The following is a 27,975-nucleotide window of genomic DNA, read 5'->3' as shown; positions in this document are numbered from 1 at the left end:
ATAATTTAAGGTTAAGCAGTAACAAATTATTCATTGTAATTATTTATATGAACCTATTTAAGCAAGGAATTTTCTGGATCTTATACATAATCACTATGCATTAATATGATGTCAATATAAATATGAACATTTCCAAATTAATACAAAGTAAAAAAAAAAGTGATTCTTCTTACATTTATAAAAATCTTTCATTGCAAACCATAAATGCATGTTTAGATGACAAAAAGAGATATTTATTTCAACACTTTTAATTGTCTAGATAACAACAGAAGGATACCAATATTTAAATTCTTGTGTATATAATTTATACATTTGATGTTGTGCGCGATTCATAAAGCAACAATTAAAAAAAAAAAGAAAATATAAAATATACTTAAAACATTTCAAAAATAAAATAAGGAGCTGAGATGATCAATAAGGTTGTACACAAACATCAAGACAGAAAATCTAGATCTTTTTTTTTTTGCGTTTATGATTCTTGAATGAACCTCCATGGTTGAAAAACAGAAACACTGGTGGAAAGGATGGTTATGTGTAGGTCTTCCCTTCATAAAGCAGGATATTTCCTGTACTAAGTAATACTGTAGCTCAACATGTATCTCATACCATGTAAACAGTATTTTAGAAAACTCAGCAAGCAGACTATAATAAAAGGCAATAAACAAGACACAAATACAATATGAAGGATTGTGTAACAAAATACCTAATGTGTAAATAGACATAACTTCTTATGTACAAGAATTTACAAAAATATCATAGATTCACCATTTTTGCTTGAATCGCTAAACAAATATCATCATCGTACTCACCATCATCATTATCATCATCATTGTTTTGCAATAAATATATAAACCTTTGAAACACTGCAGTTCCCCAAAAATGTGACTGGTTAAGGCTCTAAAAACTCTAAACTCTAAAAGACCAAACTACAACACGCTGTCCATGAACTGATAATGTATTTAGCAGCAGCTCTGATTTTTCTGCATAACTTTATTAGGTCAGCAGGGTGAACTTGTGTGTCTTTGTTTCATCAACAATGCTGGTCTGACTCACAGCTCCGTCTCCTTCCCTCCTGTCCAGCGCGATGCTGCAAGAGATTTTGCTCTTATGCTCAGATCTCTGTAGGACTGGTGTGTACGTTAAACAGCTCAGCCCGTGGTCAGATCTGTGTGTGTAGGCGGCTCCAGGGTCTCTGTGATCTCAGACAGTTCATCCAGAACCTCGGTGAATGATGGCCTCGGGAACACCTCTATCTGAATCAGTGATTTGACAGACGAATATATTAAGAAATGCAAGCAATATGCACAAGTGATGTCTACAGTGGAGGAAAGGAAAATAAAAGGAAATTCTTATTCTTCTGCTTTTATAATTACTGAGCCTAACAACTGTTTTTGAGATGACTGTGTGATGATTCAGGCATAACATTTGCACAATATTTACTGGAGATTATAAGATTATTTCATTCAAATCAATTCATTTTTATTTGTATAGCGCTTTTAACAATAAACAGTGTCTCAAAGCAGCTTTACACAGATAATGTGGTGATAAAGCATGCATAAGACTGTTCTTTATAAGTGTAAGTTTGTCCCTGATGGCGACTGTGGCAACGAAAAACTCCCCGAAATGGCATAAGAAAGAAACCTAGAGAGGAACCAGACTCCAGATGGAACCCATCCTCATCTTATCTCATTATAAGATTTCTTTTGGTTTTGTATAAAACAGAAAAAAAAGGCTTGATAGAGTGCCTATAGTGCCCTTTTCCAGAGCAAATTGTCTCATTCATACCACTAAGTAGTTGAGGTTTAAGGCCTCGCTCAAGCCCTGGCAGTTTGGTGAAGCTGGGATTTTAATTCTCACAATGACAAAATGCACCTAATCTGCACATAGAGGATGTTTGGTAAACAAATTATTATAATTATTACAAATTACACAATCAGTTACTACATTGTCATTTAGAACAGTTGTTTGCATCGCACTAAATCAAAATTCAGTACCTCGACGCTGCGTCGAAACGCTTTGGGAACACTCAGGCGCATTCTCAAAGCGTTTCGACGCAGCTTCTCGTTCCCGAAGGGGAACTAGAGTTACATACGTAACCTAGAGACGTTCACAAGTATGTTTTTTTTAAATAGGATTTAGGGTCTTGATAATATTCTTTTTAAATGCTCAATTATTTACATATTGACATTTCTTTGCAGAGGTGTTAATTCTAAATTTTTTTTAGAAGGAGTATCGATTGTCAGAGCTTTAAAAGTTTCAGAATTACAATTGTAACTTTGTGCTCTGACACAGAAAAATAGAAGGATGGAGCTACAGTACATAAAAACAGTATAAAACACCACTCCACTGTTGATTTTAGTACTTAAGTAGCTTTATCTGTACTTTACTGAAGTACAGTGCAGCCGGAAAATATTCAGAAATTAAATTCTACAAACAATAACCCATAATGACATCGTAAAAGAAGTTTGCTTGAAATCTTTGCCATTTTCAGATCTCTCCAGAGTTCAATCGGGTTTAAGTCTGGGGTCTGGCTGGGCCACTAACATACAGGCCTGTTTTCATAATCTCAAATGGTTCCATAATCCAAAATGACTGTAAAAGGCTGTAGAAAGAACATTACTCATAATCTTACACTTCAGTGCTCATGTTAGTTCTCACTCTCCAGTGTTCTGTATTGTTTAAAGACTATAATCACACTCTTGATATCACCCAAATGAGGATGGTTCCTCTTTTGAGTCTGGTTCCTCTCAAAGTTTGTTCCTAATTATATCTAAGGGAGTTTTTCCTTGCCACAGGCACCATGGCTGCACATCAGAAATAAATACACACCATTCACCTTAATGGTTAAATTCTGTAAAGCTGCTTTGAGACAATGTCTGTTGTGAAAAACATATAGAAATAAACTTGACTGTTTGGTGGAGTCCTGCAGAGATGTTTGCTATTCTGTAAGGTTCTCCTCTCTCCACAGTGAAACACTGGAGCTCTTTCAGAGTGACCATCGGGTTCTTGGTCACCTCCCTGACTAAGGCCCTTTTCCTCCGTTCACTCAGTTTGGCCGGGTGGCTCCGACCTAGGAAGAGTCCTGTTTGTTCCAAACTTCTTCTATTTATCGATGATGGAGGCCACATTTTCTTAACCCTTCCCCAGATCTGTGCCTTGATACAATCCTCTCTGAGATCAACAGACAATTCCAGACAATTCCTTTGACTTCATGGCTTGGTTTGTGCACTGACAAGCACTGTTTAGTGTAGGATCTCATATAGACAGGCATGTGCCTTTTCAAATCATGTCCAATTAACTGAATTTACCACAGGTGGACTCCAATCAAGTTGTATAAACATCTCTAGGACAATCAGTAGAAATGGGATGCACCTGAGCTCAATTTGTGAGTGTCACGGCAAAGGCTGTGAATATTTGTGTGATTTTTTTTTCTTTTTTTATTCTTTTTTTATAAATTTGCAAAGATTTCGAATAAACCTTTTTCATGTTGTCATTATGGGGTATTGTTTATAGAATGTTGTGGAAAAAAATGAATTTAATTTCTTTTGGAATAAGGCTGTGTAATGTAACAAAATGTGGATAAAATGAAGCGCTGTGACGAGTTTGAGAAGTCTTGAGTAATTTTTTAGTATTGCCTTATAAAAACTTCTTGCAATGCTTATGGATGTGTTATTAAGGTCCATACCAAACAACAGTTTGCTGCCAGGTCAAGTAAACGCTGTGGACAACCAGTAACCATCATCTTGAAAGCAGAGATGTTCAAGCCATAGTCCTACAATACACACACAAATGATATAAAAGAACATGCAGCAATAAAGGCATAAGATATAAATCAAAATTGTATATAAAATGGTTTGCATTAATATAAATACTTTTCCCTAGTTTTTAAACACCAATATTGTTTGACCATGGTTTTATATTTTGATGTATACATTTACCCGAGTTCTTGGAAGTATTTCTGGATCTGCTGGGATTCTTGCAAGGATTTCACACAGCACTATCCCAAAGGAGAACACATCAACCTAATTATAATGCAAAAAAGCCAAATCAGCCTTAATAAAAGCATGTCAGAGACAATCAATTGTAAGTTTTGTAAGTTTTTGTAAAATTGTAAGTTACAAATGTAAGTTTTATTTGCATGAATATTTATTTGTCATTACCTTGCGGTCGTAAGGTTCACCACGCAACATCTCTGGTGCCATCCAGAAGGCTGAACCGACTAGTGACAACTTTCGGTCTTTGGCAGGAAGCTCGGCTACTTCCCTGGCCAAACCGAAGTCTGTGACCAAAGCCTCTCTCCCACGAGCAGTCACCCTTATCAAACAGTTCTGTGGTAGAAAAGCAAATGACAAATCAATTTAAACAAAGCTGTGCATAAAGAAAATATTTAATACAATTTACTTAACATGTCTCAGATTGCAGGAAATAAAGTAAATATTAAAAGATTAAAATAGTAAGTCTTTGAATTAGAAATAGTTAATTACTGCGGGGATGATGGCAGTGATGTGTAAATTTAGATTTGTAAGGTTTATTCATTTTAACCAGGAAATTCCAGGTAATTTACGAAAGAATCCCTGCTCACTTTGAATTTTAAGTGTAACACTACTTTTAAGCCAGAAGAGGGCAGTGTAAGCCAACTTCCCATCTTTACATTCTCACCCTCACAACAACAATCTAAACAACAAATAGGGTATAATACTATGGCCTTAACAGAAACAAAATTTTACATCAGGCCACTTTACACTTTACACACTGTCATGTCGTATTATATGCATTCCATTTACATATGCAGTATGTAATGTCAATTATTAATACATTACTTAAAATAAGGTACTTTGAACAAATACAACATAGAAGCACAGTGTTATGTTTTCTAATAAAGAAAGCTGATCTACATGATCTACATGATCCATTGCTTGCACGAAAGGGATCAAAACTGTGTGTACTTTTTGAGTAGAAGGGATATTATACTCCCTCTCCCTTGTCAATCAGAGCAACACTAGCCATTCATGTATAAATGTGAGCTCAAGTTAAACAGGCTTCTAATTCCTCTAAGTGTGTTACTCTGCACTGTAATGCAACAAAAGCAAAAGTTTAAAATGAGGAGCATGGCTAGTGTTCAAGTGTGTCAAAGGAAGCACATGTTAGTTTTCACCTTTACTGCTTGCCTGATGTCATAATAGGGGAGTTAGTTAGTTACTAAGCTTCCAAGAGAGAGAAAGACTGTATTAATGAATTATAAAATTAGGCAAATATTTCATTTCTATTTTAGTTTATCAGACCATCTAAATTCATTAGAAATGATTGCAGGTGCAAAACTGTCTTACCTTAGGCTTAACTGACTATCTGGAGCACTAAACTGGCACATTTTTGGTTCGAAATCTTATTAGAAATGATCAAATGTAGGTTATTTTCCTGGCACTCTAAATAAAAACCATTAAAAAAACAAGAAGTAATAGCTAAGAGAGAAATGCGTCACCTGATAGCTATAACAGAACTCCTATGCATTCTCTCTGCCAGCCAGATTCAATGAAGACTGCCATCATCACTCTCACAGCTGCATGAATTATTCAGTCGTGACCCTGTATTCTTCCACAGGGTCTTATTACCCATCACCCCTCTGGTGTATCCTGTATGTTCCTGGGCTTCCCAGGGGCATATTAACAGCCTCTATCTAAGCTATGTTTCTTGCATGCTCTATTAAAGGCCTGTCTAGACACATGACTGATTTGAAATTTCTGACTCAAGATCAGTAGTGATGTTTTTTCTAAGCCTGATGACCTTAAATAATGTCAAAATGGTATGAGTCAGTGGGGAACTCCAGTCCTATTTGAGGTAGGCTAAACAGGAGCCAGTGGTTTTTAGAGGGCAACAGGTGCTGGTAAACAGGCCAGAAATGGAGTTCAACATCTGGTCTGCAGTAGTGTTTACAGCTTGCCTGTGATTATGTAAGTACTTTGGGAATCTAGCCTATAGGCTCCCAAGTGCTAAATTTAGCAGGAGACTTTGCCAAAGATTTACGTAATGCTCAGCAATATCAAGCACAGAATAGTGGGAAAAAAACCAGTAAGTGAACAAAAATGCAAGAGTCACTATAATAGTACGATACAATGCAACATTTGTTTTGAATTCAAAGTTAACAGGCTGAAGTTTATCCACAAGTGAAAGCTATTTCTCAATCTGCAACATGTCTCAAAAGTATTGGAATGGTGCAACAGAAACTGGCAAAGTACGTGCTACCAAATGCAAACAGTTGACGGAACATTTTGCAACTAATTACAGTAGGTTAATTTGCAAAATGTTTGGGTATGAAAAGGATTTGGTTTAAAAAGTGCGTATTAGAGAGGAAGAACCCAGAAGAATCAGAAGTAAAGCTGAGCAAGCGTTCACCAATCTGCAAAAGAATTTCGATAAAATTTCCTCTTCTTCTGTGAAGTAGAAGCCATATTTGAACATAATCCAGAAACATCACATCTATCTGGGCCATATATTATTTAAGATAAACTAAATCAAAGTGTAAAACTGTTCTTTGGTCAGACGAATCTAAATTTTAAATTATTTTCGGAAATCATGGAGACTGCACCTTCTGGAATAAAGAGGAGAGGGATCATCTGGCTTATCATCAGCCCTCATCAGCCTGCATCTCTGACTGTATGAGGGTGCATTGGTGCCTATAGAATGGGCAGCTTGCACATCTGGAAAGGCACCATCAATGCTAAAATGTATATAGGTTTTAGAGCAACATACTGTATGCTTCCTTCCAGATGATTAATATAACCAGCTGTTGATTTTGCGATTCCATTGTTAGTAGTGCATGGTACTGAAAATAAATTACTAAGTGCTTTCAAAAGGACTCCAGGATAAAGCTCTTTAAAGGTACAAGTTAATTAAAGGCTACAAAAAGATTTCAACGGCTTTTAACTATCAGGGTGGTATGTAAAAAACCTTTCCTGTAAATGTTCCACACTCGTTTGCGCAATGCAAAAACACACCTGGAAGATTCTGATGCCATCTGGCAAAAGGTGCAATGGTTTAATGGTCAAAAATAGACCTTTATAGACTAAACCCCAAGCACTAGGTTTGACCAAAAGCAAACACAGCACACCACCCAAAAGACACTAAGACACCATACCTACTGTGAAGCATGGGGGTGGCAGCATTATGTTGTAAGGTTTTTTTAATTTAGTGGGGACTGGGAGATTGGTCAATAACTCCAAAGCTATAGCGCTGAAGATGTGCAGGTCATTCACCCTTTCAATGACCTGACAAATGATCCTAAGCATACTGCCAAAAGAATAAAGCAATAACTTAAGGATAGGAAAGTGAATGTTTAGTGGTCAAGTCAGAGCCCCTAATTAAATCTGTGTAAGTTCTTGAACAATCCGTTGCTGCTAACCAAAGAATTTGACTGAACTTGAGCAATTTTGCAAAATAAATTGAACAAGTATTATCCAGTTTGGTGTGCAAAGCTAGTACAGGCATATCCAAAAAGTTTAATGGCTGAAATTAAAGCAAGATTTAACTCTACAAAGTATTAAATCAGGGGACTAATTCTTAATTCTTTTTTTCAAGTTTTTTAAATTAATATTCAGAAGTGTTGTTTTTTTCCCATTGGTATGATGAAGGCAAAATTTGTTAATAAAAAACTGGGTCAAGGATTTTTTGGAATGGTTTTTGATTTAAGGCTGTACAACAAATAACCATTTTGGAGTTGTATAATGCTTTTCCATATAGGCACTAGATTTTCTGCAGGTTTAAAATAAAATTATTTTAGTGTTGCTTGTTTAAAATTATTTTAAAGATATATACTATTTAAAACAGCTAGTCTTGCCAGCCATAGTTTCCTGATTTCGCAAACTGTATACCTTTTATTACAGTGCAAATTAAAACTTTGGAAATATTAATGTCAGTCACTCCAAAACTCAGCCATTAAGCCTGTGTGCTATTGTACAATACATTTTCTTATCACAATTGTGATAAATTGGGAAAACAGAGTCCATGCATTTCACAAACTGGTACAAGTTTATGCAACTGCACAGTGCCGCTGTGTGTGAAAGGAGACTGTTCATTGTGTTTAGCTAGTGTGCTGGGACGGCATAGCTCTGTGTGCAAGCTTTGTGCATCGTTTTGTTCCCCAGCACCCAATTGTTCTTATCTAAATGGCTAACAAATGGGTTGCTGATCTCACCCGAGGGCAACGTAAACATAAAAAAAGAGTGGGTTGGTGCATGAGGCTGGACTCTACACTCAGCAAGCTTCATGCATTTATAGATGATGTGGGAACGGCTGTGTGTGTGTGTGTGTGTGTGTGTGTGTGTGTGTGTGTGTGTGTGTTAGTGAGTGAGTGAGTGAGTAAGAGAGAGTAAGAGAGAGAGAGAGAGAGAGTGTGAGTGAGTGTCTAAGAGTGGGAGTGAGGGTATTAGCATAAGAATGACCTAGCCTTGCTGCTTTAGCTTTGCAGCTCATCACTAGAGGCTTGGTGAGCACTAGTGGGAATCCTAGCAACTAATGGCCATCAGCTACACACACACACACACACACACACACACACACACACACACACACACACACACACACACACACACACACACAAACACCACATTACTGCATCTCTAGTGCTGGGCAACAACAAAGATCAAGAAAAATATATGTAAAGAGAAGAAAAACAAGAAGCATTCTTTGTTCTAAGGCTTGCCTTAGAGTTGAGATCTCTGTGGTAGATGTTCTTGTAGTGGAGGTAAATCATTCCTTTGGTGATGTCTGAGGCCAGGTCCACTTTCTCCCTCCAGCACAGAGGAACATCTTTCTGAGCTAGCAATTCCTCCAGACAGCCACCGCTAACATACTAGACACAGATCAAGGCAGACAAACGTTAGAATATCAAATCCCATGCCGTAAAAATAAGTTGTTAATCACATGTTGTATTGATCACATGCTTAAGGCTAATAACTGGTAACAGAAAAAGTCAATTTTGGCATAAACAGTATCTCACAAAAGTAAGAACACCCTCACATATTAGCAACCATTTTAGAATATTTTCTCAAGGGATAATACTATAGAAATGATACTTCAGAGTAGTACTCTTGATGTGCATCAGGTGCAGAAGCTGTTTTCAAAAAATAAGTGCTACCAGCATTTCTTTATAGGTTGCAGAAGCGGAAGGTCCTCTTCTTAATGCTTAGATCATACGCCGCACACTTCAATAGGTCGGTTTGCATGGCCGTTATCCCAGAAGAAATCCAGCAAACAATTTGCTAAAGACAACCTCTTCAAGAGCATGAATAACTGGAACCATGTCCTGGGGATGGATGCTATGGTGCAGACGTGGCTGAGGCTACATCTGTAAGCCTTTCTGTAAGTCTGTAAGCCTGTAATACTTGCCCCCTGCTCCCGAGAGTTCTGGACAGAATCCGCCAGGAAGGAGCTTGTCTCCTCCTTATGGCACCTCATTGGCCGGGCAGACTGTGGTTTACAGACCTGATGTCCCTCCTTGAGGGACCTCCTTGGGAATTTCTCCCAGGGGGGATCTCCTCTCACAGGCAGGCGGAACCCTGGTTCACCCCTGCCCAGAGTTATGAAAGCTGTGGCTCTGGCCCCTGAGGTGGTGCAGTTCATAGCAGCTGCTCTCTCTACTGAGGTAGTAGAAACCATCCTCTATTCCAGAGCTCCCTCCACAAGGAGATTGTATGCCGCTAAATGGCATCTGTTGGACCCAGTCAACTGCCCAGTTGGTCCAGTTCTGGAGTTCTTGCAGGAACAGTTTGCCACAGAATTGGCTCGGTCAACCCTGAAGGTTTACATGTCCGCTATCGCGGCATATTGTACCTCGCCACTTGCTGGGGAAACACCCCCTAGTGACACGTTTCCTACGTGGCATCCGGAGGCTGAGGCCCGGGATATGACCCAGACTGTCTGTGTGGGACTTGCCCGTTGTGCTGGCGGCTTTATCTGAGCCCCCCTTCGAGCCCTTGGCCGAGGTGGCCCTAAGGTATCTGTCAGTGAAGACCACCTTTCTTCTAGCATTTTCCTTTCGTGGGAGGGTCGGGGACCCACAGGCTCTTTCTGTGGCCCCGTCTCTACTGGAGTTTGCCCCTGGCATCCCTCAAGACCTGCCGTTTTGCAGGCATTTTGCCCTCCTCCTTTTCTAGCTCCCAACCAGGAAAAGCAAAATCAACTGTGTCTAGTGCTCGCAGGACGAGCCCATGGAGGAAGTCGGAGCAGCTGTATGTCTGCTATGGCCATCATAGGAAAGGTTTTCTGGCTGATAAGCAGACAATCAGCAGATGAATTGTGGATGCCAATTCTTCATGTTATGAGTCCTCTGGTCTTCCCCACTCCCTTCAGAGTCAAGGCTCATTCCACCCAGGGTATGGCAGCTTCTACGGCCTGGTCCATTGGAGTTTCTCTCCAAGACATTGTAACGCCGAGGGCTGGTCCACCCCACTGACCTTTGTCAGGTTCTACGACCTCGACATCGGCTTCTCTGTCCTGCATGCTGGTTGTACTCAGACATACTAGGCAGCAACTGGTCAGTATGGAGCGATTGGACACTCGTTCCCAAAGCATTTTTAGAAGAAATCACATATCCAGAAATTGCTTATCAAGCCACCAGATTGCAGAAGAAGCAGAGCTACAATGTACCCCACCAACTTTGCCCTCCACTTCCTGACTAAAATAATTTGTTTATATATTTTGTTTAATGTAACATTGTGTGTGATTGGTTGAATTTTACAATTTAACATTATGCAAGTGACGAACAGGTACTTTGGCCTGTTATATATTTCATGGTACATGACAAATACTATGGCAATGTCACAGTGAGAAAAGGGGTGGGGGATGCAACATGCATAGGGTGACAAAATAGGTAATTGACACATAGTAAAATAGATACATGGACCTCACCTCTAGAATAGGATAAAGCTTGTCTTCTTTCACACAGATGCCAAGATACCTAAAACAGTTACAGAAAAGGAGAAGTAATCATGTGTGCCCTATGTGATCACTGACACTGACAATTTTCATGCTTAAAATTTTGTCTCTTTGTTTCAAAATCATAACCTGTACACCTGCTACTGCAGCTGCTAGGGAAGCTACAGTGACTTGAATAGCCACTCTTTACAAACTTGAGCAGAAAGGAGTATCAGAAAGCATAACAAAGTAGGTTTTAACAATAGAGAAGTACGTATTAGGCCCCAGTTACAGTGGGAACACTTTGGTTTACCAAAGCTGAACAGATGACGATTAAATAAAAAAGAAATGCATCACCTCTTCCAATCATCACCAAGCCACAGAACTGCTGCTCACTAGATATTTTTTATTTGTTTCTACCACCATACTGTGTAAACTTGCGAGACTGTTGTTTGTGAAAATCCCAGCAGATCAGCAGTTTTTGAAACCACTGCACCAGAATGTCTGGCATCAGCAGCCATGCCATGGTCAAGGTCAACGAGATTTAGATTTTCTATATGCATTGTGGTGCTGCCACATGACTGGCCATTGTGATTATTGCATGAAGTAACAGGTGTACTCTACAGTTGTTAGTGTCAAAGCAATTGTAGTGTGTATTAAAAAGAAAATGTTTAATTCCTTAAATGTTTATGTGCAGCAAAAGCTCTAATGCAGCCAAATCTGCTTCTAGTAAGCTCCATGATAAATTAACTGCCTGATAAACATTGTGTAAAGTACTCCTGGGCACAGAGCTGGGATACAGTTTGATAAGAGTCATGCGCTTTCATAACGAACAGGAACAAAAAACACTGAGATTGCTTAGACAAATAAAATTGCCCATAATGTTAAGCCGTCTATGACTCGATTCCGGCAGCGTTGAACGTCACAGGCTTTGTTTGCTCACAAATATCAGTAATGCAGAGTCAACCAAGTAAGATGGAAAAAAGCATTATTGTGTCCCTCTTTACTGGCTTATCATTAAGATCACCCCCTCAAAAAAAAAAAAAAAATTATTGTATTAGATGAAATCCTGATTAAATCAGGAATGGTCTAGTTGCTCATATCACCTGGTGTATAAAACATTAATGGCACATTTAAGGAACACTTACCTGACAATGTTGGAGTGGGAAAGTTTCTGTAAGAGGCTGATTTCTCGGACGATGCTGTCCTGATCCACATCATTTTTATAGATCTTTACCACCATTACCTTGCGCGTGGTGTTGTGCATCACCTGAAAGGAAGGACAAACAATACCAGGACATTAGGATATAAATAACACAATGTATACAGAAGCCTAATTGATCATTTTAAATGTATTTGTATCTGAATTTATTTCATTTGGGTTTTTTTTTTATAAATCTTTCAAATATAATCCTTTAATCTTCAACTAATAGTCATTTTGAATTCTGTATTATGATTGGTCAGAAAGTGTCACAATTTCTTTAAGATATGCATAAATGTAAACAGATTTTAAAAAGAAAGATGTTAAAAAAAATAACATACTGAATATTTATTTTAGCAGCATATATACACACAGACGTACAAACACACACACACACACACACACACACACACACACACACACACACACACACACACAGATATATATATATATATATATATATATATATATATATATATATATATATATATATATATATATATATATATATATATATATATATATATATATATATATAGCCAGGAAATGGTACACTAGTGGTAGATTGAAAATGTTGATGGCCTGAAAAACGCACTTAATGAGAAGAAAAAAGATTTATCATATCACCAAATAGATTAAAACTAAAGTAGCCAGAATGGTTAAAAAATGTAAGAAGTAGAAAGTGCAGATATTTGTGTAAAAAAGTAATGAGTGAAAATAAAAAAACAAATAATTAAACAAAGTACTGATACCCGAAAAATCTACTTAAGTACAGTAACAAAGTGTTTGTATACTTTCTGAGAGAGTTTCCACCAGACATCCCAACACCTATGACAAGCAGCATCTTCTTACCTTATAGACTTTGGAGAAGAAGCCACTCCCAATAAGTTCATGGCTGAAATTCTCCCAGAACTCGAGTTTCCTCACAGCTGTGCGCAGCTTCTGCCAGCGGTCGACGTGGTAGTATGCATCTGATGACTCGCTGTACAGTGTAGGACTGCTCGGCTCAGACGGCACATCCACTTCACACATCCTGTGGATCTGAGCTACAACACAAATGTTGTAAAGAAAATATTAAACCTGTACATGGCACAAAGACACAATGAAAAAATAATAATAATAATTAAATTTTAAAAAGCCATCCAGGTGTGTGCTGGTTTTGACTGGCATTGGGCTTTTCGTATAATACCGTGTACTTTGAGAGCTTTATTCTAATAAAACATCAATACTGAATTTTCTCCCAATATCATGTTTATTAAGTTTTATATTCAGGCAAAACAGGCAGTCTATAAATAAAGTTGAGGATAAAGTCAACTTTTTTTAATCTTCAATATGTGCTGCTGAATTCTTTATTCTGATTGGTCAGAATGTAAATCTTTTTAGTGCATTCACACACACATAAAAAAAGTAAAAAAATATATATATATTTTTGAGCTTTGACCTCAACTCAATGAATTGGAATATCATACATATGCATATCATATACATATCAGAATTCCAATTTTAAGTGAAGGGAAATTTTAAGCTACAGTACCGCATCCAGAGAAATCCTATACAATTGCATGCCTCCAACTTTATTATAACCCAAGAACCACATATGTCTTGAACAGTCAGTTGTCCCAATATTTTTGTATATACATTTGTCATGTTTCACCATTTTAATTGTTTTCCAAGGCCATAACGCATCAGCAGGCCAGGACAAAGATTAAGTTTTTGCTTCTGAATGAAGTTGCTATTTGAGGTGCTAATTGATGATGGCAAAACTTACAAGTCGTTATCAAATAATATTTGAGCTTTTCTTTGTGAACTACTCTATAACATCTAAAGCACTTCATATCAAAACACAAGCCTGAATAAGCAGCATATTATCAAAGCAAACCTGTAGCTTGGTCTGGACAGTTCATTATAATCGACACACAGACACTTCACTTATGTACAGTGAGTCTAGAAAGTATTCACAGCGCTTTACATTTTGTTATGTTACAGCTCTACTCCATTCACAGAGCCGTTCTGTAGCCATTCTTTTGTTATCTTGGCTGTGTGCTTAGGGTCGTTTTCCTGTTGGAAGTTGAATTGTCTCCCCAGTCTGAGATCCAGAGTGCTCTGGGGCAGGTTTTCATTAAGAATGTCTCTGTAGATTGCTGCATTCATCCTTCCCTCAATCCTGACCAGTATCTCAGTTCCTGCAATCTAAAAAGCATCCCCACAACATGATGCTGCCACCACCATTCTGAGTGGTATTGGCCAGGTGATGAGCAGTGCCTGGTTTCCTTCAGACATGACACTTGACATTCAGGTCAAAGAGTTCAACTTTGTTTCTCATGGTCTGAAACTCCTTCAGGTGCCTTTTGGCAAACTCCTGGTGGGCTGTCATGTGACTTTTATGGACTTTTGACCAAGGCGCTTCTCCCCCGATCGCTCGTTTGGTCGGGCGGCCCGCTTAAGGAAGAGTCCGTGTGGTTCCAAACATTTATGGATGATGGAGGCCACTGCAGAAACTTTTCTTCCCCAGATCTGTGCCTCGATACAATCCTGTCTCTGGGGTCTACAGACAATTGCTTGGACTTCATGGCTTGGTTTATGCTCTGACATGCACTATTACTGTGGGACCTCAAATAGATGTGTGCCTTTCCAAATCGTGTCCAATCGACTGAATCAAGTTGTAGAAACATCATAAGGATGATCAGTGGAAACAAGATGCACCTGTGCTCAATTTTGAGTGGCCAAGGCGGTGTATACTTATGTACATGTGATTTATTAAAAAAAAATATATTTTTAAGAAATTAAAAGAAACTTGTTTCACGTAGTCATTATTTGGTATTGTTTGTAGAATTATGTGAAAAGAATTAAGTGCTGGAAATTTTCCAGATGCACTGTAGGTGGGCAGATGAAAGAGAACTGGCACAAAAGCTTGATTTTAATGTCAGAAGTGTTTAATTATCTTTTTGTTTTTATCAGTGATAATCAAGTCTGGTAAAGAGCAGCGCTCTGAGCAAGTTAAAATTTGATGCCATTTCTATCACAATACGAAAACAGTCAAAGGTGAAGAGAGGGGTCACATGTAGACCTGCATGACTGATATGGCTTAAATGTATAAAAGGAAACACAATGATGTTAAGCAATATTTTCATTATGGCTGTGAGAGAGTAACTGTTGTCTGCTGCTTTGAGGTCAGTGCGAGACACTGCTACAGTAGTGATTACCAGATAAGGTTAAGATGAGTAGGATGTCTAAGTGAGGAAATATGAAAACTAGACCGTCTGAAAGACGAAAACACTGATGCATTGCTGTCTTTAGTTAGAGATGAAGAAACCATGATTTGCCCAACAGGCATTGTGTGTTCACTAAAATAAAATGAATTGTGCTTGTCCCAGGGTGTTTGCAATGCCACTAAAGACTACTGTTGCAACATGCAACATGCAACAAGTTCAGTGTGGCCTTTTCCTTTATATATAATTGATTAGTCCAAGTGGTGTACAGAGTTAATAAAATCAAAACTGCTAAGCTCAAATCCACACACTCTTTACACAGCCTTAAAATCATATTTACAAAGCAAAGTAATTTTAAATGAATTTGGCATTTAAAATACAGTCTTTCACTGTCTTAGCTCAGCTCTGACACTCACTCACAGACATTTTTGGCTGATAGACTTTATTTACACTCAAGGAAGAATAATGTAAAGTACACTTTTGGTCACAAGCGTTCAAATTTACAACTCACACCAGATGGTACCACAGCATGTTTGTTTGAGTGTGTGGATAAAATTTTCACTCAATCTTGAATTCTCAGTATTACTCATGGTGATTGGGAGGATAGTGCTGGTTTGTGGAGGAGTTTATCTTGCGGGTGGTATGAGTTCCAAGGCTGGAGTCTTTAGTGCAAGTAAGGAAACTATAAACTGGCCCTCTTAAACACTTGGCCTGGTTTTGTGTTTTGACAAATGATAATCATGGAAGTAGTGCACACACACACACACACACACACACACACACACACACACACACACACACACACACACACACACACACACACACAATAATAAATATACGTCACTGACACTGGATTGTCATCTACCTGTCTGTAATTTTCTCTTTGACAGTCTTTCTGTCTGTCTGTTGGTCTCTCTCTCTCTCTCTCTCTCTCTCTCTCTCTCTCTCTCTCTCTCTCTCTCTCTCTCTCTCTCTCTTTTTCTCCTTCTCTTTCTTTATCTTGTCGCTCTCTGATGTCTGTCTCTGCATCTCTGTTTCTCTCACTGTCTCTTTTTTCTTATCTCTCCTCTACTTTCCTCTCAGCCATTTCATCTCTGTTTTTCTGTCTATCTTTCTGTTTGTCTACATGTCTCTCTATTTCTCACTTTCTCATGTCTCTCAGCACAAACCCACCCACAGACAGACATGCCAGAATTGTAAAAAAAACAAAACAAAACACACAGCTAATAATAAGCTAACAAGGAGTTCCTTGTACCCACTTGCACTAATGTTTCTTCTGCAGTATAGGCTCTATGTACGTACATACAAGACATTTTTTCAATTAGAGGTTATATTGAAGTTATATTAAAATGGTGCTTTTTACCATATTTAGCCTGACTGTTTGTTTTTGCACTGCCTTGTGTTTGTTTACATATACTCTCATTTATAGTCTTGATTGTCCTCTATGCACAGTACTGTATATTTTGAGTATACAGTAGGTTTACTGGTTGGTGCTATCTTATGTTATGTTATGTTATGTTATGTTATGTTATGTTATGTTATGTTATGTTATGTTATGTTATGTTATGTGTATTGTCCCACACTGTCTTGTGTTATCTAGTGTTGCCTGTCTGTCTGTACTGTTTTTAGTCTGCACTGTTTGCACTAGGTTGCACTCGATGCACTTTATTTAAGTACAGCACATTATTATCCCAACACCTTGCAGTTTCTGAAACACAAATAACAGCTTCCTGAAGAAGACAAGGTTTTGTATCAACATGTAATGTGATCAGTGTGTCAGTCCACAGCATTATGTTTTCTGATGAGTTTTTTTTACCTCAACCTTTCTGCAAGGTGATGACAGAATCTACACAGCTAGAAGTTACACACAAGTGAGTAAATTCCAGTGCAGTAAGCTGCCGGCTTCTGCTCTGAAACCACAGTTACTCTAACCACAAAGGAACTTCTTCATGCAGGGTTGCTAAAATGTCTATCTGTACAAATTCCATTTAGATCAATTAAATTTCGCTTTTAACAATTGACATTTTTCTCAAAAAACCTTTACTGAGATAAATAGATTATAATTTTTTTATGTAGTGTATATGTTAATGCCTATAAGTTTAAACCCCCATTTTAACAAGCCACTGGCAACAATGGTAAGAAAAAATTCCCTGAGTTGGCAGTCCAATGTGAAGTGTGATTTATCATATATCACCAGGAGGCATGGTGTCAATGTGCTGTCTAGCTTTATATAGTCACAGCTCGTTGTTATTCTGTGTATGTCTGCAGAAACATATCTTAGTGACATGATAACATGGTGAACTATAATCTGATTATTCACTGTCTTTTTAAAAGAGTCTCCAGTGTTGGTACTTAACCATTAGAGCTGTAATTTTTTCAAACAAAGAAAAGGGTTCCAGTTCACATTGGTCTCATCACACCACCTGTTGTTCTTCATTTTATTTCTAAAATGATTCTTATTTTCTACCCTGAATGTTAAATTACGTCCTCACTGATGGATAGAACCAACGTTAATAAATAGACAGCTGACCTGCATAAAGTTTAGAGTCCAGTCATGTAAAAGCTTTACTGTCTCTTGGGGCTCTGTGAAATCTGCACATCTTTCTCAAGTCGCAATGCTTTTACATGACTGGACTCTAAACTTTATGCAGGTCTGCTGTCTATTTTTGAACTTCTTCTTTAGTTGTTTCTATCCTTCTGTGAGGACGTCATTTTACATTCAGGATAAAAACAATGAAAGAAGAAGTAAAAAAATAGACAGCAGCCCTGCATAACTTTTAGAGTCCAGTCATGTAAAAGCATTGCGACTTGCGAAAGATGTGTGGATTTCACAGAGCCCCGAGAGGTGATAAAGCGTCAGTACACAACATTGACATTCCAGTAACTCATGCTTGAGAGAAGACTGACAATGAAACAGCGTCATTTCTCCACCAGCTCCAGTAACAAATGTTTGTTTAAAAGAGTTGCGTTTGCTTGAAATAGTTGTTACACATCATGCGTTCATGATTACATGTTCATACAAGATTGTGTTGGTTTTTTTTTTCATTTAAGTGATTATCCTTCAACAGCATATTTGAGTTTCCTTTTATAGTGATTTAATGAGACTTTTACTTTTGGTTGTGATTTTTTAATTTTATAACAATTCTAATAATGTTCAGTACATATAGTCACAGCATTTATTGTATACACTGTATCAGATAACCATCAATAATTTTCTGGACTGAATTTTCAATTCAATATAACCTGCAGGTTTTATGGATCTTGCATAGAAAATGAGGACTGCATATTCTGTTCTTTCTTTGCTGTCAAATGAAACATGAAGCTAGAGACTGAATGAATAAATGACTAATAAAATAATAGATCAAGAAAATATGGAAAACCTTAAAATGAACATCTAATAGTAGTCTAGTTTATTGTCAATATATACATATACTGTTGTCAGTATGTATATAAAATAGGGTTAGGGTTAATGTAAATATGTAAATACATTTTCTATTTAAATAAGATGAGACCGAAACGATTAATTTCGCTCTATTCTTTTTATTACTTTAACGATTATTAGGTTACTAAAAAGTTTATATATAAATTGATATCGGATTTGTATAGTGGTGTTTCGGCCCAATGCGAAAACTTTGGCAAACGGCTCAGTGCTCTCCCCCTCACATTTTCTCCCACTACTTCGCTATGGAAAAGGGCAAACCAGTGGGCAACATGACATTCCTAACATCTGTAACAAACTTCTGTTTCTCTGTTTTGTTTACATCACACAGCTGCTCCTAGACAAAATTTAGAATCGATGCTATTTTGCAGGGTAGAAAATAATTTTATACTTATGGGAAAATAATGAACAGCGTGTTAGTGTATCGTGGTCTGATGTGAACACGAGTTATCATTATCACCATTAGGGTGATCATTTTCGAAACAGCATGTCCTCAAATCAAACATCTGCTCCTGTGGTGATACTATTTGGTTAGATATGAACTAATATTGATTCACAGTGATTGACGAATAAATGTACAATAAAGTCATTCAAACCAGAAAAAACGTCCAAAACCAAAAAAATAACCAAAAAAAAAAAACAAGCGAAATCAAAAGGCATATGGTAGGAACAGGTAAAAGTTGGCAATCAACTAAAAAATTTAGCTAAAAAGTTAAGAAATTAAGTAAAAAAATTATCATTTTTAATATAAAGGCAGCAAATGTCAAGATTTTGTAGAACCAGGAGTATAAAATCAATGACTAAATCTGGAAAGAATCTGGATTAATTGAGAGTTCCTGTGATTGATCAATTTATTTATTAAATGTGTTAATAAATTAGTGAAATGCAGAGAGATTGGAATAGCAGGTTTAGTTACAGACATTTACTAAAACTGAACAGCAATTATGTAGTTTTTACATAAAGCTAAAAGGAAACTTTTTGTATATGAGTTGCCATTTGTTACAGCTAGACTACAGGAAGGTTTAAGTATCAAAGTCTTAATTTTCATTCAGTCAAAGCTTGTCAAAATGTACTATTAAAACCAAGATATATGGTTTATTACCACCCTCCAAAGCACACTGGTTGAGTCGATTGGCTAAGCTATGTGTAAAAGTATGTAATTTGGTCTCTTTGGTCTTTTGTAATTTGGCCCATGGTGATGGGCTAGCATCCCATCAAGGGTGTATACTGTACCTTCCTTACACCCAGCATTCTTGGCAAAGGCTTTGGATCACCCTGACCCAGACCCTGATAAAGCACTGAGAATAAATAATTCAACGAACATATATGGGTAAATATGACGAACAAATGGGTAAATATGTGCTCAACACATAAATTCTTTATCTTCACATATCGGTATGTATAACCAATTTCGCTCAAATGATCAATTCTAATATCTGCTCATATCTGTTGAATCAAATATAAAATATTCCTACGAGTTCCTCCCTTTTTTAACTAAATTAACACACTTGTGCGTCATGCACTTCCTCAATGCGCTCTTATCTGCAGATGAATTTATAGCAGCCAGCTCTTAACTCGATACTCTTTACGACACATTGAAGCATTTCTCCAATTCCCACAAATCCTCCTTTTAAAGATGACTGTCTTTCTAACAACAGCACAAGCTGCCAAACATTTCCCACTAGGGATCAATGGTGTGCTGAATGCTTTCTGTTTCTGAGAGTCAGGCTGCGTTTGTGGAACTGGAACGAGGCCAAAGGTGGGAAAAGGTTGCACAATGACGTGCGATTACAACAGACCTGAACGGTATTACACTTCTGCATGCTTACGAATGAGTGTTAGCGAACTAGAAATGCGAACTAAAAAAGGTGAAGTAGTATCATTGGGAACTTGTGAGTCTTCCTGTTACAGACAAAAAGAGAAAGCATTCCTCTATGCACACCTTGTGCTTTATTATGACGCAGTACACTTTATTTGAACACTTTAATCTCATAATACAATGCACTATTATGTAGTTTTTAAGTATTGGACAGTCTTTTGGATCATGTTGTACAATGAATTCAAGAGCTGAAATATAGGCTTATCACCTGTTTTCTGTGATAATGTAATGAAATTAAAGGTGTATTTGCCAAACCTTGACAAGTCCAAGGATTTGGCAATGAGAGAATGAACACAAAACAGTTTAGAGGTCAGTCCTGATACAGGAACATGGTTTTGTGTGTGTGTGTGTGTGTGTGTGTGTGTGTGTGTGTGTGTGTGTGTGTGTGTGTGTGTGTGTGTGTGTGGTGAGGAAAGGGGAAGTGGCACAGTGTACTTTCCTGCCTAATGCTAAAGTACTGTTCAGGATACAGACAGGGAGGTTCTCACACACAGACGACTGAAATACGCCTTGCTTACTACAGGAATTCGCCATCATTAATTAAGAGCTCGAGCAAACAAATAGAGAGATGTTGAGAACGATTGAGAGAGGATTGAGGAGTGTGTGGGTTAGGGGTCACGGTTGTGTACAGGATGTGTACTGAATGAAGTTGCTATTCATTGGTCCTGATCATTAAAACATCCCATCACAGAGCAAAAAAACATTATTTACCATACTATTTTCGATATACTACTACTATTGGGCTCAGGTTATGATTGTATACAATGTGCTTTAGACCAGTTTTTAAAGAATAAAGGATGTTCTGGTATGGATGGTTTTCTGATTGGAAGTTCAAATTATTCCCATCAAACTGTCACTGATGTCCCCTAAACAAGGCCTTAAACCCTCAACTGTATAAATTAGATAATCAAAAGTCTTGATTATATGCACTACCAGCATTAAAGAATAAAACGTTATCACTTTTGTTATAACAGCAATAAAGTGATTCTCTTTAAGTTAATAAGGGTGCGTTGTGCTTCTATTGAAAAGGAAATGGTTCCATAAATGTTAATAGATGTCTGCAGAAAACATCACCATATCAAAATTTGTACTTTTTGGTTTGTTACATAACACATTTATATGTTTAATTTCAGGACATGTTGTTTGGAAAAATAATCGGCTTCAGGGTGGCAATAACTCATGTTCACAATATCTTGTGATGTGATAAACAATTTTTTTTTAATTATTACTAGGTTTATATTTCATCAAGTGTCTGGATTTCAGGTGTATCTGAATAAGCTTTTAGTATAAAAAATGTTAATGTATTCGAATGAGCGAATCGATACCTGTAATTTGATTCAGTCAAACACATTATGAATTTTTTTATCAGATTTAAAAACTCAACAGCGTTTTAGCATTAACCATTAAGCAATTCATAGATTCATAGATCTGTATAGATTTGCAAACATAAAACATGAATTTATTCAATAACTAGGAAGAGCAGAAATAGTGATAGGATTACACAAAGACTCATTATAGTCCATTAAGCAAAGTTGATTTTTCAATGGTGTTTTTTTCCCCACAGTCCCTGCTGTCTAAATCTGATAATACATCATCCCACTGAGACATCAAAAACTGATATTTCTGTTTTATATCTTGCACTACAGTAGCAGGTATGGTCCTTTGCTTGTACATCTATTCAATTTCTCTTAAATGCTATGTTTCCATCAACAGCAGTGTGCCAGCAATATGCCTGGCCCTTTAAATGTAATATAGGTGACAAACCACACAGGACATGATGGCTGCAAACCTACTGAGGCAACACTTCCGTGTAACATTAGAAGTCAACAGTGCAGACTGTGTTCTTACGTGTACCACGCCAGCATGTCACCTCTTCTGTCTATTTATATGCACAAACACATGATATTGTATACTATGTGTATTGTACATATATGTTTATCCCAGAATCACCTATGAAGTGTAGTGAATGTGCAAAGAATACATTTAATAAAAGTAGAAATAAAATTAATAAAAGCCACAATATTTTATTAAAGAATTTTGTTGACAGATTATGTTTTCTTTAAGAGAAATAAAAAAAAAAAACGTATTCGAATTGGAAGGAAATCATTTTCCGGGTGGTAAAAACCCTCTGCGATTGTTAACTGTCCATCGTCTGTCCAATCAGAATGCAGACTTTTATTGCATTTGTATGACAAATATTCTATTATAGTGTATTTAAAGTATAATTTGTAAGAGTTTAGACAGTGACCAAGGTTTTACTAATTTGGTTTCACAGGGTTTTACTATTGTATTAGGACAGGAAGGAACTCATCTAATGTATTTACACAAAGCTAATTTTCCTATTTGTCATATTAAATATACAAATGCTATTAATGGTGCACCAGTGATTAGCCTAGTATGCATCATTGAGAAAATTAGCATGATTACAGCTGCCTTTCATACAAGGCCTCAAATCAAACTGATCAGCAATCACCTATAACTGGGAGCAATTCAAGCATTTATTACTTACTCCATTTGTTTAATAAGCTATTCACATTCATCTCGATGGCTGTGTGTAGAAACCCTGTCAGAGCATTACAGTGTTGAACAGCTGATGGAATCCTAATGAAAAAGTGCAAAGGAAAAGCAGACACATATGTAACAATGAACACACACAAACACAATGTGCAAGCAAAGCAACAATATGCAACAACTGCAACACAAGAATAAAGAGGTGCACGATGAACAACCTGACCAAGGATGAAAACTGAACATGAACAAATGAGTAACATATGAAGAATGGTAGAGAATAAGTGTCATTGTTGATGATATTATATTTCATGCTTGACACATTTCGTGTTAACACATAATTATAATAGCACGGATACATTTATAGATAGATAGATAGATAGATAGATAGATAGATAGATAGATAGATAGATAGATAGATAGATAGATAGATAGATAGATAGATAGATAGATAGATAGATAGATAGATAGATAGATGTGAAGAGCATGTCAATGCTTGCCTTTGTTTCTACTTAAACATGCTAGAGCAGGTGGAGCTTTACCAATTTAATCCCTTTGGGCACAATTATACCTGAGTTTGAAAAACTCTGATGAGTTGCTGATGTAGTTTTATACTCAACTACAGTTAAATATATTACACCTATAACAAATTGCACAGTACTTTGTTTTGGATTCATTCTGACATTATGTCTTTAAGTGTTATTGCTGGCATGACCAAAGCCATTTAATTTAAACATACACATGGGAAAGATGAGAACAAGTTTGTAGGTAGAACATATGGTCATGTGCTGAATGCAAAGGGTCCATTATGGATATTAAATGTTGCACTGCCATATTTAGACTGTTATTTCTAACAGAAAATGGAAACAACAACAGTGACAGTGTCCTAGAGAACGTATGGCTTGCAAATACATTATTGGTTTTAGCCAAGAAATTGCAAAATGTTTTAGAAATTACATATATATATATATGTGTGTGTGTGTGTGTGTGTGTGTGTGTGTGTGTGTGTGTGTGTGTGTGTGTGTGTGTGTAAAACAAATCAATTGTTTTCTTGTTATGACATGTGATAGAGTAGCTATAAACTGTTGGCTCACCATTGAAACTTTAGAGAAACTTTAACTTTAATTTCTTATATGTTTATACCTACAATTACTGTTGAAAGCACTGAGCAGCTCAACAACCATGACATTTTGTTATAAATGACATTTAAAGAGCTACAAACAGCACCTAGATGACCTGTCGTTCTTTTTGTCTATAGATGTACGTATTTGTGGTGTTACATCATTTCTGTTATAAATTCTGTTCATACAGCTTTAAAAAGTTATTCTTTTGTTGAGTTTTTTCTACCATACTGGACAGTTTTAATCTATGATAAACAATCTATACAACCTATCATTTTTATTATTCATATCAGGTTTTTTTTGTCCATTTATAGTTCAGTTTTGTAGAATGAACATGAGACACTAGTTAATGCTATAACTAACATGAACAACTAATTCCCTGATTATAAGGCAGAACATCCACTTTTTTTTCCAGGAGGCAAATTACAGCCTCCTATTGTATTGCTTTATCCATTTCTAAACAACTTTTGAATTCAGTTTTGTTTAAGAATAACAACTAAATTGTCAATAATAAATTTATTTCCATAACTATAGAAAAAGGGTAAACATTTGATATTTAATGCACTGCAGAAAGAAAGGGAAGGTTAACCTACCTTGATGTGCAGGTTTAGTAAAGTGCAGAGTGTTTAGATGAAAGATACAGTCTGTTTAATGCAGCATTGCTTCAACACATCAGATCATCCACACACTCTGTCTTTCTTCCTTCCTCTCTCTCTTTCTCTCGCTCTCTCTCTCTCTCTCTCTCTCACACATGCACAACTGCGTGGGAGGGGACAAATATGCTAATGCACATGCACGGTTTGATTGGTTGTCATAGAAACAAGTGGCTGTTATCACCATGAGAGCTCAGTTAATTTCTGCCTGTATTTTAACTCCTGTTCAATGTAAATGGCGGTTGAAACACACAAACACACACAGAGAAAAAAGAAATTCTGAATATATTCTAAAACAAACAAATAAATACCTAAATTAATAAATAGCACACAAATTGCACATTTTCTTATGACTTGTGCTGCCTCGCTGAGATGCATCAGCCTGTTATAGCCACCTGCTCAGATTGACACATACACCACAGTGCTAATGATTCATCATGCTATTTCTGCCATTTGTACCATTTTCGAAACAAGAGCATGGATGAGACTCACTTATATCATCACAGTCTTGCTGGAATGTTTCTATCAGAACTGATGTGTGGGTTCATGCATAAGGCAACATTAGACGTGAAAATATCTCAACACAAAGCCTACATGCATTTATCATGAACAATTCTTAACATGTAACACTGTAGGGGTCCTAATAATAATAATAATAATAATAATAATAATAATAATAATAATAATAATAATAATATTGTAGTATAATTCAACTTCTGCTTCTTTACAACTTTATGCTGGGACCAATTCGTGGACTTGGTGCAATGGGATATGATGATGTTTCATATGATAGATAGCTACGGATTGAGAAGATTGATTTTTAATATTATTTGGATTTTGATCTTTGCTGGGATACAGATGCAGAATACTCATCGTCTCTGCCTTTATATACTGAGATTTAGCGAATACCTATTTTCTGGTCTTAAAGATTTCATCTGTGACTTTATTAAAGATGTTGTATTATGATTCAAATAAAGAACAAGTATATGTATTCTGCAGTAGAAGCATAGAATAAAAAAATAGCAAACAAGTTTTAAAATATGACCCTTTTTGAGAATCAGGACTTGAATAGGAAAGGCAGTGTTTGACAATAAATCATTGAAGGATTTTCAGGAGCACCTAGACGCAGTCAGCAACTGTTACCTTAGGAGGAGGTAATAGGAGGAAAGCAGAGCATCGATATTGAACACTTAAATAAGACTGTATAAAAGTAAAAGAGGACAAAAATGAGGACAACATACTGCATGACATCAATGTAATTGGCAGGCTACTTGTTACTTCCTTTATAAAATGGGGGATCAGATTGTGTACACATGATGCCATGGAGACTAATAATTCACAAGTATTTTAAATAACGGGTAAAAAGGCAACATCATGGCAGAACTGCTCTTATCCTAAAGACTTATATAGATGTTTACCGTGCTCAGTGTAAAATATAGTAAAATTTTAAATAGTTTGACTTTTTGAAAACTATTTAACTTAATTTAATGTTAAATATATTCATAAATTTAAATATGAATCTGAATGAATTAATCCATACATTTATAAAATGTCTAAAAAAAAAATAAATATATACATTTTCTATTTGTATACTCGGATGTTCATTTATCCATTTTTTTTCATGTCTGTCTGTAAAATTATTATTTATTAAAAACTATACATGGAGGAAAAACCTGATCTGAATCTTAAACCACAATCAACACACACACACACACACACACACACACACACACACACACACACACACACACACACACACACACACCACCCTCAGGTCATATTCTCTGATGTGTTGTGGCTCAGTGGTAAAGCTTTTCTTTGCATCCCTGAGCTCGATAGTTCAAAGTTCACCTGCTCAAAGATAACCTGCCTCATCACCTGCTTTCTAGACCCCACCCAACCAGCAGTGACAGAAATGATTGATAAAGACTAACAAGGAAAAATTTACAGCATTTAAACCCAGACTCAAACCATAATTATTACGATCAGAGAAGCACCAGATATATAGAGATTGCTTCAAATGGACATTCGGTGCAACCCAGATGAGGATGGGTTCCCTCTTGAGTCTGGTTCCTCTCAAGGTTTCTCCCTTATGCCATCTCGGGGAGTTTTTCCTTGCCACAGTTGCTCATCAGGGACAAACTTACTTACAAAGAACATATTTTAATCACCACATTATTTGTGTAAAGCTGCTTTGAGACAATGTTCATTGTTAAAAGCGCAATACAAATAAAAATGAATTGAACTGAATAAGAATTTAGCTTGCTGGTAAGCTGCTGGATTTAACATGAAGCATTTATTGGATGGGACTTGACCTAAAAAAAAAAACAGAACAGACACTCACACCCAGCCCACTGAACCACCTGCGCTTTCAGATGTATTGATATATTTGAAAAATGTCTTTTCCTTAGAGCCTGAGATCATGTAATTAAGAAAATTCCTACATTATAGTTTCTGAAGGCCCAGATACAATGCTCAAACTGTTATCACCACACACTTTTTGACTTACCTGGGTTTAGCAGCTTTACAATCAATCACCTAAAATAGTGAAAAAAAGCTCCAAGTAGCATTATCTCATATATTGCTACATGTAGCTGTATTCTTATGTGATTTAGTGCCAGGCACTCAGACTTGGTGAGCTGCACATTAACAGACATACTATTAAGTTGCCTAAGCAATCAATAAAGCAGGGCCATAACTTAAAGAAAATGGATTTAGTGGTGATTTATAGTGTCATCATGTATATGGTTTTACCATAGACACTGGTAGAAGTTTTTAATGGTAGGAGGAAAGGTTGATGTAAACTGGACATATGGAGGAATAGCAATCCTGAAGATGTCTACGATGTTTTGTGTCAGTTCACAAAATCATTGCTGAGATACTGCCTCGGTTTCTGTTTGGCGGCTTCACTGTCACATTTATTGGCCCATTGCGAGCAAACCTTTGGTGCTTGGCCGAACAGCGTGGAGACAAAAGCATAAGGACTTTTTTAAGCAAGTTATTTGATCTGTGATTCTTGTAGAAAAATATGATTAAAAGAATAACATCTTAAACACC

General features: G+C 36.8%; 1 protein-coding gene across 1 annotated transcript; it reads right to left on the bottom strand.

Annotated features, from left to right (window-relative positions):
• Positions 1–150: 150 nt before the first annotated feature.
• On the bottom strand, positions 151–24,992 carry LOC310718276 (dual specificity testis-specific protein kinase 2). Its single transcript, XM_083527038.1, has 10 exons — positions 24,859–24,992; positions 23,146–23,237; positions 12,962–13,155; positions 12,057–12,178; positions 10,903–10,951; positions 8,696–8,845; positions 4,161–4,328; positions 3,939–4,022; positions 3,686–3,772; positions 151–1,253 (listed from the first exon to the last, which is right to left on the bottom strand). The coding sequence occupies exons 2-10, from the start codon at positions 23,174–23,176 to the stop codon at positions 1,149–1,151; spliced, it is 990 nt and encodes a 329-aa protein (XP_083383164.1). The 5' UTR covers positions 23,177–23,237; positions 24,859–24,992; the 3' UTR covers positions 151–1,148.
• Between the last annotated feature and the right edge of the window lie 2,983 nt (positions 24,993–27,975).

The sequence above is a fragment of the Silurus aristotelis genome (assembly GCF_946808225.1).
Source record: "Silurus aristotelis genome assembly, chromosome: 23".
Lineage (NCBI taxonomy): Eukaryota > Metazoa > Chordata > Actinopteri > Siluriformes > Siluridae > Silurus > Silurus aristotelis.
Note: the sequence above shows the minus strand (reverse complement) of the source record. Positions and strands in the feature narration are given on the sequence as shown.

Bases quoted from the DNA above. Each gene is read 5' to 3' on its own strand.
- LOC310718276 (XM_083527038.1), bottom strand. From the start codon at position 23,176: ATGAATGTGAATAGCTTATTAAACAAATGGA. The intron at 4,329-8,695 runs GCAAGCCTTAGA...TTTCTACCACAG, and splicing joins ACAGAGATCTCAACTCTAAG to AACTGTTTGATAAGGGTGAC. The intron at 4,023-4,160 runs GTAATGACAAAT...CATTATAATTAG, and splicing joins GTGAACCTTACGACCGCAAG to GTTGATGTGTTCTCCTTTGG.